Below are 19,536 nucleotides of genomic sequence, written 5' to 3'. Positions count from 1 at the left end.
AACCCCCTTAAATAATGCTTCTAAAAACAGGCTGTTTTTGGGGCCTTTATGCACAAGCATGAGTGGGCGTGTTTATAGACGCAGACTTCCTGCCTCTCTCTTGTAGAGGGTGACCCATAGCAATTTTTTTTTTGCTATCCACAGACTTTTGTTATTGTTTTCAGCCAAAAAACCGTACACTACAGTGAAACACATGGCTGTTTAAGCAGTTATTGTGATTTGCTGCTACACGGTGTGTGTTAATCACAGCAGCGGAGTTAGTCAGCTGTTTCAGCTGTTTTAAACACTCACTAGAGCTGCAACGTCGCTTTCTTGTCATCCGCACATATTCTAACCAGGGATAATCCATTTAGGGTGATTATCATAGGCGGAGTTTGAGATTCTTGCCGGGGGGGGGGGGGCAGCAAAAAAAACATTAGATATATAGAACGTCTCCAGTTTCGCTTCACAAATAAGGAATGAAAAAAAATGTACCAATTTAACTGTTTTTTTATTATTATTATTTCTCATTTCTGTAACATAAGTTTCTAAAGCTGTATTATGGACCTGCCAAAATGAATCCAAAATGCAGCTTGAAATGTTCAGCAACCTCTTGTAACTTAAAGGTGCAGTCCGCGACTCTCAGATTCCTCCCTCCCCCTCCCTCCCCACTGCTCTCTTGCCATGCCTCCAAACTTTCCAAAGTCCCTCCCTCAGAGGAGCTAACAAGCTAGTCCGACAGCAGTATCACAGTAATATAATATGCACTGTTTAAAGCATATTACTGCAGCACTTTTCTCTCTCTATGTGCACAAACCTCAGCAGCAGCAACAACACAGTGTCATTTACAACAGCCCACATGGAGGCTGCTGCGCGTACACGAACACATGCACCACAGAGTACTAGTGAAACAATTACAAATCAAACATAATGTAAATCAAGCAGCAGTAATTACCTTTCAAGCAGAAAAGTTGCTAATTCCATCTTCTACTCCTCCAGACCATACACTGTAAAAAAGACAGCGCTACAGCCCCGGGAAAGGGGTGGGGACTGTGAGCAACATCAAACACAATTCTGGCTCTGATTAGTTCCTTTTGCTCGGTCGTGGTGCATTCTGGCAATCTGCCAAAGGCTGCAGGAGCAGCAGGGGGACTCAATGAGTCTGTTTTTTTCACACAAACTACTAGTTTGATGTAAAGCTGTCCTTACATAGTGACAGTTTTAAGAAATATGACAAAAAGTCACTTTTATAAGAGTTGCAGACTGCACCTTTAAAGAATGAGAAAGTAAATTAAGCAGTGTTATTATTTAATATGTTCTACATGATAGATCATACAGCACTTGATACATGTGCTGTAATATGGGAGATACACTTTAACATGGAGGGAGAGACTTGCTGGCAGTTGTAAATCACTAAGTTAAACAACACGTAGGAGAGAATAAAAGGATACATATAGATTAAAAGCATTTAAAATTCCAACAACGTAGAATTTAGCATTAAAAGTCTCTAACAACGTTACTCCAACTTCGCTGATTGTCTATGTGCATCTGTGGCCTATGGATGGCGATCTTGTCACGGGGAGGAGGGCGAGTAGATTATCACAACACCGTTCAATCCACCGCTTTATATCTAGACAAGTGCGCACTGAGCACAGGGTTTGCTCATTTTCTGTTCCAGTCGGCTTGTTTTCTCGGTGCATCACTACAAACAACAGACTTATGAGACTACTGAGTGCCCGCGGTGTCCGCCATGTTGTAAATAAACAAAGCTCTGAGCTGCTACGGGAAGCAGGTCGGCTGCAGCGGTCCCTCTTTAGTTGGTTTTATTTTGTGAACCTTTGAATTTTATAAAACCATTTTTATCATTCCTAGTCAATGTGTTTTTGGCGCTTAAAATATTTTAATAATATGTCAATTATATTAAGAATTGTATTTTTTTAATGAATTTGGGAAAACTTAAATGAAAACTTTTGATCAGTAGAGGGGCAATGCCCCTCACTCCCCGAAAACTCCACTTGTGGTGATAATCATTTGTTTTGTCCAACCACTGTGTCGCATTGGATCACAAACACGTCAGATCATCCTATAAAGGCAATACGAGGCGGTATAATGGTTACTAAAAGTGTAACTGCTCCCTGGGCTCTACACCGTGGCTGCCCACTGCTACTCAGGGAGGGGTTAAATGCAGAGAACACATTTTGTGTATGTAGCTTTACATACAGTATATGACAGTAAAGTATAATGTATTTTCTATAATAAACTGCAGTGTTTGTTTTAGCTGTGAGGTAGTTTGAGAGGGAGGAGCTCACATTCTTATAGGGTAGGAGGAGCCAGGATTGACAGGAGGAGGAGTTTCTGCTATGTGACATCACAACACGAGAAGAATCCAACTCGCCCATTTGGAGTTGACTTTTTACAAAATGTGGAATAACAAGGGAGGAAACAGAACTTTTTGATTAAGGCTAAAGAGATGTATATCACTGTAGCAAAACCATTATAAAGGGATTTTTTCATGATACAGCCCCTTTAACGTAAATGAGCTTAGACTTAGCTTAAAAAAGGAAGAGAAAAAAAGAGAGAGAAAAAATTTAAGAAAAAAATAATGTTTTGATCTATTTTGTAACTAATTTTGAAAAACGTCATTGGTTTTTTGTTTGTTGTTACTGTTGTGTGACATATGAAACTGTGTGTTTTCAAGCCTGGCGGGAAAGGGAAGAGGCTCCCGGAGGTGCACTGTATCGTTAGCAAGCTGGGCTGTTTCAACCTCTTTGCAAAGGTACAGTGTCAAAGCAAAGTAAATAATATCAGCTTTGTTGTGCAATTAAAATAGATGGATGGAGTTAAACCTTGTTGCCAACTCTCTTGATTAAGAATTAAACCGTATTTATTACAGAACAGTGAGGTCACACTAGAAGATAATCCTCAGCAATCATTATTGTGTGTGTTTGCCCATAAAGAACATGCAGGCGCGTTTCTCTTGATTTGAAAACTGCAAAAGCTTTGAGTTTCAGGATCACATCTTTCAGAATAATCCTCCTATGTTTGTGTGTGTGTGTGTGTGTGTGTGTGTGTGTGTGTGTGTGTGTGTGTGTGTGTGTGTGTGTGTGTGTGTGTGTGTGTGTGTGTGTGTGTGTGTGTGTGTGTGTGTGTGTGTGTGTAGATTCTGGAGGAGGTAGAAAGGCGCAGAGAAATTTCTCCGGCTCTGGTTTACCCTTTCATGCGTAGCGTGATGGAGGCCCCCTTTCCAGCCCCCGGTCGCACGGTGACTGTCAAGAGCTTCCTCCCTGGCTCGGGGAATGAGGTAACGCTCAATCCAAAAAGGAAATAGTAATTAGTAGCTTGGCTCCTTCTGCAAACTTGGAGTCACTCAGAGTCAGGGGTTAATCTGTAAAACCAGCAGTGCTGCTTTATTCAGTTTGATAGGTTCATGTTGGGACAGTCAAAATAACTCTACTTAGAGTCAGTAAAGCTCAGGTTCAGACAGCGCTAGTAAATCATTGCTTTGTTCATATTAAGTACATGAAATCTGTCCCGGTCCTGGGATGTTACCATGACGACTGTTTTCTTTTTAAACACTATCCCCAAAACCTGTCTGTTTTCAGACCAAGCAGCTTTCTGGAAGCCTCTGTCTAGACCTGGGATGTTCCACTCACACACACACTCACTCTCACACGCACGCACACGCACGCACGCACGCACACACAAACACACCATGGGGATGTTTTTAATTGACACCATCTTCATTTTATTGCTGAAATCTGCTCCATCTGGAACATATTGTTTTATTTTAAAAAGATTGAGAGGTTTTAAATAGTAAAATCTTTTTAACATGGGTAAAGAGTGGACTGGATGACCCGGTGCCATTTAGAAAGTTAGCTGTCAGACTGGTCAGGGTAGTATATTTAACACAAATTCTTTAAAATGACCTTTTACGGTAATACAAGCTCTGTTGGGGCTAAAGCCTCATCTCTAAGGATGTTGATATTCATATTTTTTACGTTGCATCACACTGCAGAAGGTGGATGACTGCATCAATGCAGTGATGTAACATAATCAATTATAATGTTGTAACATTGCTTCTTAACTTTATGTCCACGACGGGACAATGAATTAGTAAAGGTCTATCACAGTATGATGGAGGGAGGCACTCATGAGTCTCCCAAAGGTGCTGATCGATCGGAGAAACAGTTTGATGTGTTTGTCACATTAATGATACAGGACGAAGCTACAGCTGACTGCAGAAGGATTGGTTTGGTTTTTGAGCTCATCTTGGAAGTGCTTTTGCTTGAAGCTACTATTTTAAAACTTTAGTATATAGTATATTAGAGATTACAGCTCAGCTGTAATACATGGCTTTGTTGAGGAATTTATCTTTTGTAATGTGAGGATGAAGACGTCACACCAATATTGAGAGCAGTAGCCAAACTAGGCCTGTGCTGTTTATTTTGTGTAACTGAATTAAATGTTAAGCCATTAAATGTTAGTTTAAGGACAAATAGTAGAAACAGCAGCTAGACTGCAGGGAGGCTAGGCCTATACAATGAATTTATTTTAATTTATACTTTCATATAAAGACATTTTTTATACATTTTTGAAGCCCTTTCAAAGAACAGAGATCATACTTTGACTGCTTTTATTTGCTGAAAGGAAATCATGATCATTAATGTAGAACAGCGATTCTCAACCTTGGGGTCAGTACCCCATTTGGGGCCGCGCAACACTGGGAGGAGGTTGCCAGATTTCTTCAAGAAACTAAGAATATTTTATGAACATTTTGAGCCCATTTTTGCTAATGTTTTATCCTTTTTCTACAACTACACCAAACTTGCCATATTATAAACTATTTTCCATTTTTTTAATGCATTTTTGTTACATTACTCCCATTTCTGCCACTTCTCCATCAAATTTCAATGCCTTTTCTGCACATTTTTTCCACCTAATGTGGCATATGTTGACCCATTATTGTCACTTTTAACCTCTTTTCGCCATAAGTCATGCTTGTCATACCCATTTTTTTCCAGTTTAAACTAATTGTTCCTACTTTTTAAATTACATTACACCCCCCAATTTCTGCCACTTTTAAGCCAATATTGACTCTTTGAACTCTTTTTACCATTTTTTCTGTCAGTTTTTGGCCACTCTAATTTAAATCTCATTTCTTTTTTCATTTATTTTTCTTTATTTTATTTACTTTTCTTTATTCTAGTTGATTGTTATTATTTAATGTTACACTACCTGAGAGAGCACAGGTCACCAAAAGAAATTCCTTGTGTGTATTCATTCACCCCTGGCCAATAAAGTTGATTCTGATTCTGATTCTGATTCTGATTTCACCATCTTTCCCACCATTTTTTCACTCCTAAACCATTTTATTTCTGATTAAAAAAAGGATTTACATCTTTAAGATGACTATATACTATGGCGCAAATAATAATACACTTCCTGGATAACAGTGGATATTATTCAGATAAATGTGGTTATCACAGATGGACCACCATTTTTCTGACTTCTGCTGACTTCGGTCTCTGGCACCTTTATTTTGGTGGTTGCGGGCTGAAAAGCTTGAAGACCACTGATGGAAGAAATAGAGGATGAAACATTATGGAATTGTGGACATAATAATCATAATTGAATCAAATCATGAGACCAGTGAAGATGCACAGCCCTCTTCATCTTTGTAAATTACACATATTTGTCCGTGCACATTTCTGAATATTTTTTATTTAAATATTTCTTTTTAAAATGTTTCAGAAAAAAAGGAGGGAATGCAAAATTTAGTTTGAAATATTTAAATTTACCAATTAGCGGTTGAGTAAATAAAACTTCTTCCTTCTTCTGGCAACTGCAATGACGCTTGGTGGTGGTCGGAGGGGCCGATGGCGCACTATGGCAGCCTCGCTTCCGTCAGTCTGCCCCAGGGCAGCTGTGGCTACAATAGTAGTTTACCACCACTAAGTGTGGAGTGAAAGAATAATGCCTTAATTCTGTAAAGTGACTTTGAGTGTCTATGATAAAGCGCTATATAAAACTGATGCATTATTATTATTACTATTCAAGGAAAAGGAGAGTTATTCACTGTAGCAGGACTGACAATGAGGCGGATCTTACATTAACAAACAGGAGAAACACCTTTAATGTCAATACCTTTAGATAACATTTGACTGTACATATGATGGTGCAGTTTGACTAACTGGGATTAACCAATAAGCCTCTTACTACTGTTAACACTGTAGTTAAATTGAATGATATATCTCGTTAAATGTAATATTCAATCATTTTATTACAAAAGAGAATATAAACATACTCAAAAAATCTTTCCTGCTTCTGCACTAAAACACTTTCCTAAAAGCATCAGCACCTCGGTACATAACCTGCCTCCATGTCCTTTGTTCTGCATTGACAGGTTCTGACCTTGTGTCGACCTGTGGACTCCAGGCTGGAGCACGTAGACTTTGACAGTCTTCTGCAGTGTCTCAGTGTGGATAAACTCCTGCAGGTGTTTGCCTCCCTTCTGCTCGAGAGAAGAGTCATTTTCGTCGCAGACAAACTCAGGTACGACATTGGACAACGTGCACCAAACATGCTCCAAACTCTTACTCGTACTACAAATGAATCGAGTGGAACTGCAACAAAGAAAACAGGAATCTACAGATGTGTCAGTTTAACACTGTTTCCAATTAAAGCATCTGAATGTAGATATATAAAGCTGATATGGACGATATTTGTTTTTAATCAGATAAAGACAAAGTGTAGGCCTCAGATCAATACATCAAAGATCATTTGCTTGAAAAAATTATGTAAAAAGTTGCATTTGCCGCTCGAAAGTTTGTTTTGATCTTCACTGTAAACATTTTCTTATTGACATGGAAGGAAAAGTTTTGTGCGTTGCATTGTGGGATGTGTAGTCTTGCAGACGGACACATAGAAGTGTTTTTATTTCATTCTTATCATAATTCTTGTGCTTGACCCCAAAAACTCTGCCAAAGTGATTTCTCAACACAATTCTGGTGTTTTCACGGACTGGAAGTTGCTGCTAAAGGAAGGATCCAAATTCGGCCTAATTTCAATGTCTCGCAGACTGAGGTGACGTCATGGGGAATACAGAGCGTAAACTATTGTATTTTCCTGCATATAGGACACAATTTTTTTCCTTTAAAGTTGAGGGTGCGGCCAATGTGGCAGTGCGCTCTATGGGCTCTATTCTCCCATGTGCGTAAGTCAAAAAAGCTGTGTGTTATTCTCCCCGTGTACTTAGGACAGTCGTTGCCCACCTTCATCCCAGTTATGCACTCTGGGTGGAGCGGCCCTGAAATGTGGGCGTTCCCATTCAAATCGGGCCTTACGCGTATTCTCCCGTCTGCTTAAGTTGCGTGCTTGCGTGTCTCGGCTGGTACTGCTTATAACTGACAAATGTCAGACTGATGTCCAACTATTTTAACACTGTGTACAATGTAAAGCCACAGTTTGATCACACCACATGAGTAAATAACAAGTGAAACATTAATGACATATTATGATGATGATGATGCATGCAGGAATGTAAGAAGTTAATAAAATTAGGCATCCACACAAACCCAAACGTTAATCTGGGGAAAAACTGAGATTTTAACTGTGGCTCAGACAGAAAAATATGTCCAATCCTCACTCTGCAATAATCTGGACAAATCAACCTGTTACATTGTTTATCAACGAAGGCTTTTCAAATTAAAAGTTAGCTTTATAATTTTCACAGATTTCAGGGACAATTGCAAGCGTTGGGAAAACTCCATGTCCCGTGATTTCTAGACAGCCTAAAAAAATGTCATCATTGCCTTAGTCCACCTCCTTTACTTCAGACTTCCTTCATTCACATAGGGGTCTATTCTCTCGTCTGAACTTAAGCGCTTTTTTGTGCGCCTGTAGTTACGTATTAAAATATGTGTGGGAACAGTTTCTGGTCCATTCTCATTCACTTATAACAGTTTGTTTCACTCTGTAGTGGATCAAACTGTGACTTTACATTGGACATAGTATGAAAATAGTTGAATCACTTTGACCAACATTGGACAGAAGTTTGTGTCTGTGAGAGTTTTAATTAATCATGCAGCAGCAGCTGAGTGAGCACAGCTGCTGCTGCGCGACGCACTAGTCCATGTGGCTTCAAATGTAACTAAGTCCGTATGCAATATAATGTTTCACTTTATCGGGGCGCTGCATTTATTCCAGAGTTAGAAGTGCGTAAGAGGAAAATGACTTACGCACACCAGAGAGTGCACGTAAATCCAGATTTGAATGGGAACACCCACATTTTCAGGGCTGCTCCACCCACAGTGCGTAACTGGGATGAAGGCGCGCAGCGACCGACTGCTGGCTGGTATTCATTTACTGTAGATTCAGAAGAGTGAATAAAAAGTACAATGAGATTTAAAATATAAGATAGCTCTGCCAGTTTTTAATAGTAGAGATTAATAAACGGCATAGAGTTGTCAAATCACTGTGTTAGGTTTATCAGGGGCGATCGCACACAGGACTGACAGCTGACGTAACCAACACACAACACACACACATGCACACACATATACACACACACACGGAGAGAGAGCGTGCGCTCAACTAAAGTAAAAATCAGCTGGTTTAAGATAGAATAGAAACAATAACAATAACCAGTTGTTCTGGTAGCTGGAGAGGTGCCAGGGTATTTCTCAAGCACTGCTGAGGTGCTCCAACACTGCTCTGGTGCGCTCCCTTCATTCCAAAAGCAGCCTCACTCTGACATCTCTCCATTAATGCATGTCCACAGGTCCTGTTTGTGCATGTGTGTCATTCGGGCATGTCCCTAAAATGACAAAGTGTAAAATAAAATATTTAAAAAGCTGTAAATGGACTGATATGCAGACGCGGGGCAGTGAGGAGGAGACTTCACGTGGAGATTGAAAGTCATTGGTTGAAACTGATCCTGAAACTGATACACGGAAATATTCGTTAAGTGGCGTATAGCAGCCCTCCTACCTGCCTGTTCTGATTAGCCGAGTCGTTTGAAGGGCACCTTCATCAGCCAGTAGGGTGTGGCCTATGTCACAGTGCGGCCTTTCCGTGGATTTTTCTTGGAAAATTGCGAAATTATTGGAATGTGGCCAATACAGTAGTGCATTCAATAGTCCGGAAAATACGGTAGAACAAAAATGGTGTCGAGCCAATCACTGTTCTCCCTTTCTTTCCCTGAAGAAAGAAAGAAAGAATTCACGGTAAAAATGAACTGAAAAGACTTATATACATTTGTCTACAGGACTACACATCCCACAATGCAGTTCCTGAAACTTTCCCAAAAATGTAAAAAGGAGAGTGTTTAAAGTAAAATCAAAACTAAATTTAAAATGACAAGTTCAACCTTCTACATCATTTCTTCACACAAATGACCTTTGATTTATTGATTTATGAGGCCTACACTATGTCTTTATCTCACAAAAAAAAAAAAAAAAATCATTGTCTCCTGCAGCTTTAAGCCTGAGTGCACTGGTTCAATAAATTACAGTTGGCAAGTTGAGTCACGTTTATTTGTTCTCCTGCAGTTCCTGAACCTGTCCAAGATTAATATCCTGTCATTAAATGTTAATGTAGCGGCAATACACACAGACACGCACACAAACACAAACTCCCTAGAGCTCTCATGCGTTGGATCATCTTTTTCTGTGTGTGTGTGAGCCTCAAATGCATGCGCAGTATATGTGTGTATACAAATGTGTGCGTGGCTGAGCTGCTCGTGCGGGTGTGATGTGTGCGGTTGTGACGCACAGTTGGTGTTCTGTCGTCGGTCTGAGGATGGCGGAAGACTCACGATTCCTGCAGAAACAGGAGTCAACGACTGGCTTTTAAACGTCGATTAATGGACGCTGTTGGTAACACATCAACAAGCCAGCGCTAGTATTTGGGTCAGGATTTCACTGCATGATATTTCGTAAAATGGGCATCATCGGGCAAGGTTTGCATGAATATTATGATGGAAATAGAAATAGAAATACTTGTACAGTAGTATAATATAACTAAAATAGGGCAGAAAATAAATTTGAATAGATTTAGAGTCATTTTAAGGGTTGTTTCAGAACAGCTGTGATGGCCAGACAGTCATGTGATATTTTAAAACTTTGAATAACAGAATAAATTACAAAAGTAATTTAGTAAAAAAATTAAACAATGGAATTGAGTGCATATATACTAAGTTACTACATATTTGGTATTTTTTTATTCATATGCATTTAAATGTTTTTTGACTAAAATAAATGCAGTTGGGCAGAATATTTAGGTTTGTTTTTTTTAACCTTATCTGCACATGCTGTCGAAGGTAAACTATGCATGTTTTATTATTGCAATGAAATAAACACATTTATTGTATTGCATAATTGTGACCAACACCAGCCCTTCCTACGGGAGGATAAGAAAAACTGGACAGAATATTTAGGTGTTACGTCATTGAACTATTTATATCTCAGCAAATAGTCGTATATTTGTGTTGGTAATATTTCAGTGCATCACTTTGTTGTTGCTAAAATTCTTACATTGGAATGATGTAGGGTAGCTCATTGAAACGCTTAGCTAGTATAAAAGTTGGGTCAGATATTTACACATTTCTACGCCGTGCTCCATGCTACGTTAGTAGATTTTTGCCACCAGAAACTGAATTTGAATAGTTGGTATTGAATTTGAAAGTAACCACTTGAAATTGAATTTACGGTACTGTTTTGAAACTGAAAGAGTAACTTGAAATTGTATTTTTTCCTGTTGAATTTAAAAAACAAAATATTTCTGCTTCTCAAATTCAGATTCACTGCACGCAATTCCATTTCACTACACGGAGACACACTTCCTGTCCTTGAGGTTGAGCAATCAATCACTAATTCATGGAACTCCTGTTTACTTCTACAAAAACTCCTTCCCGGCCGTTAAGGGTGTGACCATAGATATCTATAATAAATGCCTTTATTATACATATATATATATATATATATATATATATCTATACTGCAGGAGAACAAATAAACGTGACTCAACTTGCCAACTGTAATTTATTGAACCAGTGCACTGAGCTTAAAAATTTCAGACTAGTACGTTTGTATTGAAGTTATGTTTAGACTTTGCTAATAATTTATTGTTTTAATTTGAAGTGTTTAAAGGAAGGGTTTTTTTAAATTTTTATTCTTATTTTTCAACAGGAAAAAACACAATTTCAAGTTACTAATTCAAATTGTTACTTTCAAATTCAGTACCAACTTTTCAAATTGAGTTTCTAGTGGCACGAATCTCAGCCCATAGTTTCACGTCAAAGGAAAGGAAAAGAACGGAAAGGAGAGCTAATCAAAAGCATCGATGCCAGGAACTGCTGGAACTCCAGCCACAGGAATTCAGACATTGTTATGAATCAAAGGCAAACCAGAGGCGAGCGCTGCTCTGCATTTTACACGTGCATATACTCTGACAATGATCTGACGAATGGTGACTATATTAGGAGCCTGCCTGTTTAAATTAAAATCAACATTCACTCAAACAAGTCATCATAATTAAGATGGATAGAGAGTAGGAAGAACAAAGAGCTGGACATAGTGACACACTACAGTTTATAATAAGCCCTGTAATCATTGAAGGAACCACAGTTTGTGTTTTTCTGTAGTTCAATGTCGAAGGTTTGGTGTCTTCTGGGATTTGTGGTTATTTGATCTCTGTGAGAGCTTAACTCTGCGTCATACTGAATCAGTTCCCTCTCACGTTCCCTCCTGCAGCGTTCTGTCTCGATGTGCCCACGCAGTGCTGGCGCTGCTCTATCCCTTCACTTGGCAGCACACCTTCATACCCGTCCTTCCCGTCAGCATGCTGGACATCAGCTGTTCCCCTACCCCGTTTCTGATCGGGGTGCTGGCCCAGTGCCTGCCTGAGCTGCTGGAGCTGCCCATCGAGGAGGTGAGCCAAGAAAGCCACACGTTTTAGACCGTATTGTGCTTCATAAACTCTTGGAGGCGTTGACCATCTTTCTGTCTGCTCTGGTTTTTCTCCAGGTGCTTATTGTGGATCTTTGTGAAGGCAGCTTTGTTGTTCAGGTGTGTACACAGAGCAGGGTACAAAGGCAGCGATGGGTGTGGTCACAGTAGGAGTCATGGCTCTGCCTATACTTGTCCCTTTGTTGGTATACGGAGTACTTTGAGCCTGACAACGATAAATGTGAGACGAACACTGAGGTCATAGAAGCTGTGGGACACACAGTGAGCTCTGAGGAGAAACCAGTATGACTCAGCACTACTGGCTCATCCACCATCACTCACACAAAGTCATGAGTCATGAAAAAGGATGGTCTTCATAATCGTCTCTGACTAATACAGACACATTTCACCTCATCACTAATATATGTAAAAAATTAGATTTTCAGTGTCGTGATTTAAAAATGTCACAAATCTTCTCAAATGCCATTAAAAACTGTACTTTTATGTTTCTTAACATAAACAAAACAACTGCTGGTTTTTATTCATGGTGGAAAAATTATTTTCAAAAATTATACACCAACAGAAGGTTTGAAAACAGAGATGGATACAGATAATGTGTTTATTTTCACACAGTCCAGAAAATAATAAAAAACTACCTAACAGGATCTGTAAAATATCTGATCTGAGGGTCATATTATCAACATTCATGTCAGCATTCAAAATAATCCCCAAGCTGAATGTTAATGCAGGTTAAAAAAAAAGGTTTATCATTTTGTATATATCGTTCTCTCATTTTGTGTGTTTTTGGGGTCATTTTGTATATTTTTGCTGTCCTCTTGTATGTCTTTCTGTCATTTTGTGTGTTTTTGCAGTCATTTTTGTCTACTTCAGTTGTCGTTTTGGGTTTTTTGGAGTCATTTTGGGCATTTACGTTCAGGGCCGGACAAAATTTCACTGGGCCACCATTTTCTCATTACGCAATAATTAATCTTGACTAATTCTCTTTGATTCTCATCACCATAGAAACTCATGTCACAGTCACACACTGTATTATACAGCTAAACTGTGTTAGATGATTATGAGGAGAAACAAGGATTGTGGAGTAGGATGCAGAAAAGTCTATTCATGTAAAAAAAAGATAGAAAATACAAACAAAAATTATGTTACAGTTGTTCAGAAAATGTTCCAGAATGTGTTAATCCATCTAGTTGAACTTCACATTGTAAAAGACAAGTTTGATTTTCACACTCAGTAAACTGGAAAAACAGCGCCCCCCCCTGGAAGGAAATGCACAAACAGCAGCAGTTCTGATAAACTTGTAAAAAGATAGATTACATGTGATTTTGGTTGTTCCTCGTCTCATTTCAGGTAAATGTGAAAAACTTAACCAAATTCTTTGTGAACCATTAGCTAACCGTTACCATGATGAGTTCTGTCTAATTCTGCCCACTAAACCTGGAAAGCAGCCAGGTCAAACTGCCTGATTACGTATAAAGCAAACTTTGTACTCAGAGTATAGAGGAACTAATTGGTGCTCCTGGCTAATAATTTACTCTACATGACCTTGGTGCATTGTTTTTGTCACTGCCTGTGGCCTGTTGGTATATTAATCACTGTTCCTCCATCTGATATACAGTAAAGTATAAAAATGTCTTCAAACAGTTAATTATTGTACAGGGTTCCCGCAGAGTCTTAAAAGGCATTGAATTCATGAATCAGAAATAAGGCCTTAATTGTCATTAAATGTCTTAATTTAATGTTTCAAAAGTCTTAATTCTAACACTTGTAATTAATCTCACATTTCAAAATAAATGGTGACATTAGTTTTTAAAGATACATAGTGGCTATTCGTACGGTTACGTATCAATATGCCGACATTCTATTCGTACGCATCGCCCCTAGTTGGCCAGATTAGGTCACGTGACTAAGACTGAACCTAATCCTAAACCTAAAAATTGTTGCGATATTAGGTTATAACCTAACCCTAACTCTAAGACGCTACGTACGTGTACATCGGTAACCGTACCAATAGCACGGGGGGTTGTCCGTACGGCAATCGTACAAATAGACATTTTCAAATATATATAATTTACCTTAACATGGCACAATTGTGACAGCGGAACCAACTACAAAACAGTAACGTGGTTACCGTGGGACTCTGTGCAGATGCGCGTCATGCTTGTAGCAACGTTCAACAACACGGGGAAATGTAAATTTGACGAAAATTGCCTGTCCAACGAAGATTTTTCTTAATGGTTTTATTTAATGGTTTTTATCTTTTGTATTTTTTGTTGTTGTTTCATATATTTCTGGCTATTTTTGAAGTCATCTTGTGTGTTTTGAGTCTTTTTGGTGTATTTTACTGTCCTTTTGTGTGTTTGTTTACTTTGGGGGCCGCCAGTTGCACATCTGCATTAGACGCTGGAAAAAATGGACCCTAATCCTAACTATGTAATTGATGCGGCTTTTTCTCCCCAATTGTGTTTGTTTACTGTGAAGTTGATCTTAAATTTCATTTCAAATGGCATTAAAAAGTCTTGAATTGAATTTGACTGAAGCTTTTGGAACCCTGTATATAGCGGTCATTCTTCCAGCTGCTGCTGCTACTACTACGTTACAGTATGTCACACAGACTGCACGTGTGTTTGTAAATGGCTTTTTTTTCCTCTGCTGTGTGGCAGCTGGGGGACGAGGACTGCATCCTGCCTCATAAACTGCAGGCAGCCCTGCAGCAGATCCTGGAGGAGAGGGAGGAGATCCTGAGACAGGACCACGGAGACGAAGCAGAAGGTGGGGGCCACCAACATCACCTCTGTCTGCACTGATTTTATTATTATTATTATTATTATTATTATTATTATTATGACTTTTTAAAGTTTATTTTTATTTATTTACTTTCTTTTATGTTGTTCAAGATTTTTGTAAAGGTATTCATTTCAAACACTAGACATGGATTTCTGTCTTCGATTACTTTGACTGATTTTTTCATGTTGGTAATAAGTTAGAACATGTAAAACAGGACTCATTTTAGTTCAGGGGCCAAATACGAAGCAGTTTGATCTCAAGAGGGCCACAGATTTTATGCGGGGAAAAACCAATAATTTCAACATTATTGTGCTAGTTTGCACTTGTACGTAGATACATAAAATACAAAATATGTAAGAAACTGACAATATCAAAGCAATAGCTGACAGATATGAGTCCCAATAAGGGTCTTCACTTTAAATTTCCTAGATTTATGATACAGTTCTTTTTAATTAAGGAAAATGTTACGTAATAATTTGAGGAAAATATAAAGATTTTGTAAGAATTTTGAGTTTTTTTCAACGGTTGAAGTTTAAAATGACTGCCATCATGTGAAATAAGCTCAGTGTTACTCAAATGGGGGTACACGTATCCCCATTTAATTGCACTACAGGGTGTACTTGAGAGAGTGATCATGCTTTACAACATGAAATGACTGTAAATGATAAAAACTATAGAAATGAATCCATTCAGGAGGCACTAAAACAGTGTTTTTCTACCCTGGGGTCGGAACCCCATGTGGGGTCGCTTGACATTTTAGAATTCTTTAAAAAACACAATCTTAAACAACTGTAATTCTATACTTTCACTTTGTGAAATATAAATCTAGATCAACTAAAACGCAGAAAGAAAAAAAAATGCAATATCTGATCTTAAACATGATCAAAAACTAATTCTAGAAAATAACCACTGCAATAAATACTGTTGAGATTATTTAAAATGTGTGTTATCACTCATTCATTTCATCATTTATGCTCTATAGTTGTTTTCAAATAGTTTTCTAAGCAAAATGTTGGACATGGGGGGTAACTGGATTCAGAAATAAGACAAAGAAGGTACTAAGTTTGAGAACCACTGATTTAACACCGAGATTTGTGTCATTTTTTCTCCCACGGGCCGAACTGGATGTTCCAAAGTGCCGGATTTGGCCCCCAGGCCTTGAGTTTGACACGTGTGATGTCAAATCTGTGTTGATTGCTCTGAGATGTTTGCCTCCCTGTTGTGGACCAGGTCAGCAGGCCGACCTGAGCTCGCTGGTTTCCGAGGGCTTTGTGCACTTCTTTGTGGAGCTGGTGGGACACTATCCTCAGCACCTGGTGGAAACCGCCAACGGCTCCAAGGAGTTTCAGCGCGACAACTTCCGTAAATCCCACCCGTCCCGTGGAGTCCGCCTCTTCCTGCAGCTCTTCATGGAAACCCAGATGTTTGCCGGCTTCATTCAGGACAAGGAGTTACGGAAAGGAAGAGGAAGAGGTGAGATTAACTCACAGACTACAGTAATATCAACAGTTTACAGCAGGTGTGGACAACTGGCAACAACAAGTGGGGGGGTGTCTGAAAAATAAACATACAAAATGACAAAAATAAACAAAACAACAGCAAAATTACGCCATGAACACAGAAAACTAAAATAAAAACACACAAAATGAACAACAATATACAAAACGATTGCACAAAATGACTCAAATTACAGAAAATCACACAAAGAGATGACAAAAGGATTACCACAATATATAAAACAATCAAAACAAAAGAAATGAAAATACGTACAAAACGACAACAAAAATACACAAAATGAAAGAAAAATGACACAAAACACACAATGGCAGTTAACAATTGTTTTTTTTGTTCATATAAACTGAGATGCGTAGTAATTTGAAGATGCAAGATACTGCTTTGTTGTTATTTCTTGATATTAATTTATCTTATTTAAACTGTTTTTAAGTTGTCATTTACATGATCGAAATAAATAAATCAAATCAAATTATCATTAATAAAACATCAATGGAAGCTTATCATTAGCTGGGGTGTTGCCACCTATGAAACATCTTGAGAAGATAAAAATGTAGTCTGTATGGAAGACAAAGTGGAATTTAATACCGTGACATGTCGGATTATAATAAACATGAGCAGCAGTTTTTAAAGCATTGTTAAAAAAATTTAAAAAATCTGGGAAAACTTAAACCAAAGCAGCTTAAGAAAGAACTAAATTTGCCTCAATTTAATTCCTAAAATGTAACCTTAACCTAAAAGTTTGCTTTAAGCTTCATACAAGTTGATGATAATCTTCTGTGCATTAATTAATTAATTCATTTAATTTATTTTAAGCGAATAGTGTGTAAAGAACAAAACGAAGTATAGGCTACACAATAATAATAATAATAATAATAATAATCACGTACACTGATGCTTGAAATGAGTGGGGAGAAGAAAAAGTTATTTCACCACACCCCAATCTAACAAAGAATTCATATAAACAAAATAACTGCTTCCCATTCAATTCAATTTTCTCCAAAAAAAAACAAAAAAAAAACCAACTTTTTAAGAAACAGTATTGTGGTTGCACATGTGCAAAGCCACACATACACACTGACACATGTTATACAGATAATGGCACAGGTAACAAATGATTTTCTAGTACCAACAATGGTAGATGAAATACCACAAGGGTAAGTAACATCTAATCCAACTGTTCACACAACATGAATGTTTTGTGACCACTCACTTTGTTTGTAAAGACATTTGAACTGGAGAATGTTTTGCTTTAGTTTGAGCCCCAACTTTACACCACACACATGAAGGGTTAGGGTTAGGGTTTCCATAGCGCTGCCCTTGGAAAAACATGTTTTAACTGTCCATGTGTACATTTACATCTCGATTCATAATTGAGCGATCTTAATGAGTTTCTGAGAAACGTCTCGATGTGCTGCCCTAGACAACTTCACTTCCTTGATTGACAGTCTCAAAAACAGGAAGTCGAAGCCTATTGGCTGTGCACAGTCGGCGATCATTTCCATTTGTATAGGGGTCTATAGGACGAAGGAGGGACTTATATACATTAATGTATATGAATGGTAGCGATAGACCATAGTAAAGGACTAGTGTGGTATTTTCCGCATTTCAAAAGAATCATACATAAACAGATTTCTCAGAAACTCATGATATCAGCTTTAAAATTGAAAACTGTGAATATCTGGCAAAGAGGAGATTTAGAGCTCGATGAAGGTTTGCACTCTGAGTGCTCTTGTTTTAAAAAATTCCCAAACCTAAGTTCCCATCGAAATTTACCTGAAATTTTTCACCCCTTTGCAACCCTAGACCCCCCCCCCCCCCCCCCCCCCCCTCACCTGTAGTTGTCACACGTTGAAATCTAAGCTCCCCTAACAAGTGTACAGTGTACATGTATCGTGTTGTTCACACTATAAACTGCCACAGGTTTAGATTACCTGTCAGGTTCTCTTCCAAGCAGCTGTGAAAAATGGAAAGTCCTGTTTTAAGACATGAGAGCACTCCCTGCTGCTGTGCTTTCTGTAATCATCATCATCATCATCATCATTCGTGGCTCAACTACTCTGGAACACTGGGATAGACTATCCTTCTATCCTATTCTATTTGCCCTTCTGTCCACTAACCCCACCAGTCAAAGCGAATGGCTGCCACCTCTGAACCTGCTTCTGCTGGAGATTTTTCTTCCCACTGTCGCTCAATGCTTGTTCACGTGGATCTTGTTGTGTTCTTTCTTTTTTTACTATGGACTTTATATTTTGTTCAGCACTTTAAGATCCCTTTGTTGTATTTTGCATTATATAAATAAAGTGAAATTGAATTGAATCATCCTCATCCTCACAATAACTAAACAGCTACTGTGTTTGTCCCCCAGGTCTGTTTGAAGCCAGAGTGGCTGAATATTCAGATTCGTGTCCTGAGCCTGAGACGAGCAGCGTGAACAAATTCCTTAAAGGACTGGGTGAGTGACACTCAAAGGAAACGCCCACTTTCAAAAGGTTGATTCAAGCTAATAGTGATGATGATGATGATGATGATGATGATGATGATGATGAGTGTTTTCCCCTCTGCTTTTAGGGAACAAGATGAAACTCCTACAAATTAAGTGAGAATAATTGCAGTCTTGTTTTCCAAAGGAAAGACTTTGTCATTAAAAGCAGAACACAAGCTGCTGATGGACTGCAGAGTGGGATGAATGTGAATAAGGACGTCTGAAAAGGTCAAACTGGAATTACCGTTTAAATATTCAGGTATTGGAATGCTCCCAGTCCTATGGTGTGTGGTTGTAACCACAATCTCTATTTGAATGGCACGTTTCCATTAAACCTCGTTTAAGTATAACTATGACTTTTTAAGAGATTTTTATGTTAAAAAACAAGTGAACTTTTTTTCTTATTGTTTGACAGTTTGTGTTTCAGAGTCAGACTTTGGATTCAAATGGTTTTCAGGACCAGCCTTGATAAGAAAAAAGATAAACTGTTCATACGTTATCCTCTCATTCCCTTCATGTAAATAGTAAATATTTTTGCACATGTTCAGGACCAATGTACAGTATTTGGAATATTTTTCTATCAAAGCCTGATGCCTCTGGCGTCCTTTTTAAATAAATGACTTCTAAGGACTGTCTTCAGTGAGTGTCTGTGCTGTGTGTTTATTGTTCAATGTTCTGACGCTGTGTCCGATTAACTCAACACAATAATGTGTTAGAACGTCACTGATAACACATCACTGGGGTGGGACGATACATCATGATTTTTTATCTGTCTACTAGTGCACCCAAACCTTTACTGGTAAAATAAAA

The 19,536-nt window shown here is 38.4% G+C and overlaps 1 protein-coding gene across 3 annotated transcripts in view; it reads left to right on the top strand.

The window, feature by feature from the left end:
* dennd2c (DENN/MADD domain containing 2C) overlaps nt 1-19,307 on the top strand; it is a 56,719-nt gene extending 37,412 nt beyond the window's left edge. The window contains exons 11-19 of one of the 3 annotated variants that reach the window (XM_028452714.1): nt 2,678-2,755; nt 3,140-3,280; nt 6,383-6,531; nt 11,730-11,907; nt 12,003-12,044; nt 14,606-14,714; nt 15,960-16,202; nt 18,610-18,696; nt 18,813-19,307. In XM_028452714.1, coding sequence (XP_028308515.1) covers nt 2,678-2,755; nt 3,140-3,280; nt 6,383-6,531; nt 11,730-11,907; nt 12,003-12,044; nt 14,606-14,714; nt 15,960-16,202; nt 18,610-18,696; nt 18,813-18,844 — 1,059 coding nt within the window. In that variant the 3' untranslated portion in view covers nt 18,845-19,307. The remainder of the gene's footprint in view (nt 1-2,677; nt 2,756-3,139; nt 3,281-6,382; nt 6,532-11,729; nt 11,908-12,002; nt 12,045-14,605; nt 14,715-15,959; nt 16,203-18,609; nt 18,697-18,812) is intronic. The other 2 variants (XM_028452713.1, XM_028452715.1) reach the window with 2 other exon arrangements.
* Nucleotides 19,308-19,536: the final 229 nt, after the last annotated feature.

This window comes from Gouania willdenowi, chromosome 7, assembly GCF_900634775.1.
Source record: "Gouania willdenowi chromosome 7, fGouWil2.1, whole genome shotgun sequence".
Taxonomy (NCBI): Eukaryota; Metazoa; Chordata; class Actinopteri; order Blenniiformes; family Gobiesocidae; genus Gouania; species Gouania willdenowi.
This window is presented reverse-complemented; position numbering and strand designations above follow the sequence as displayed.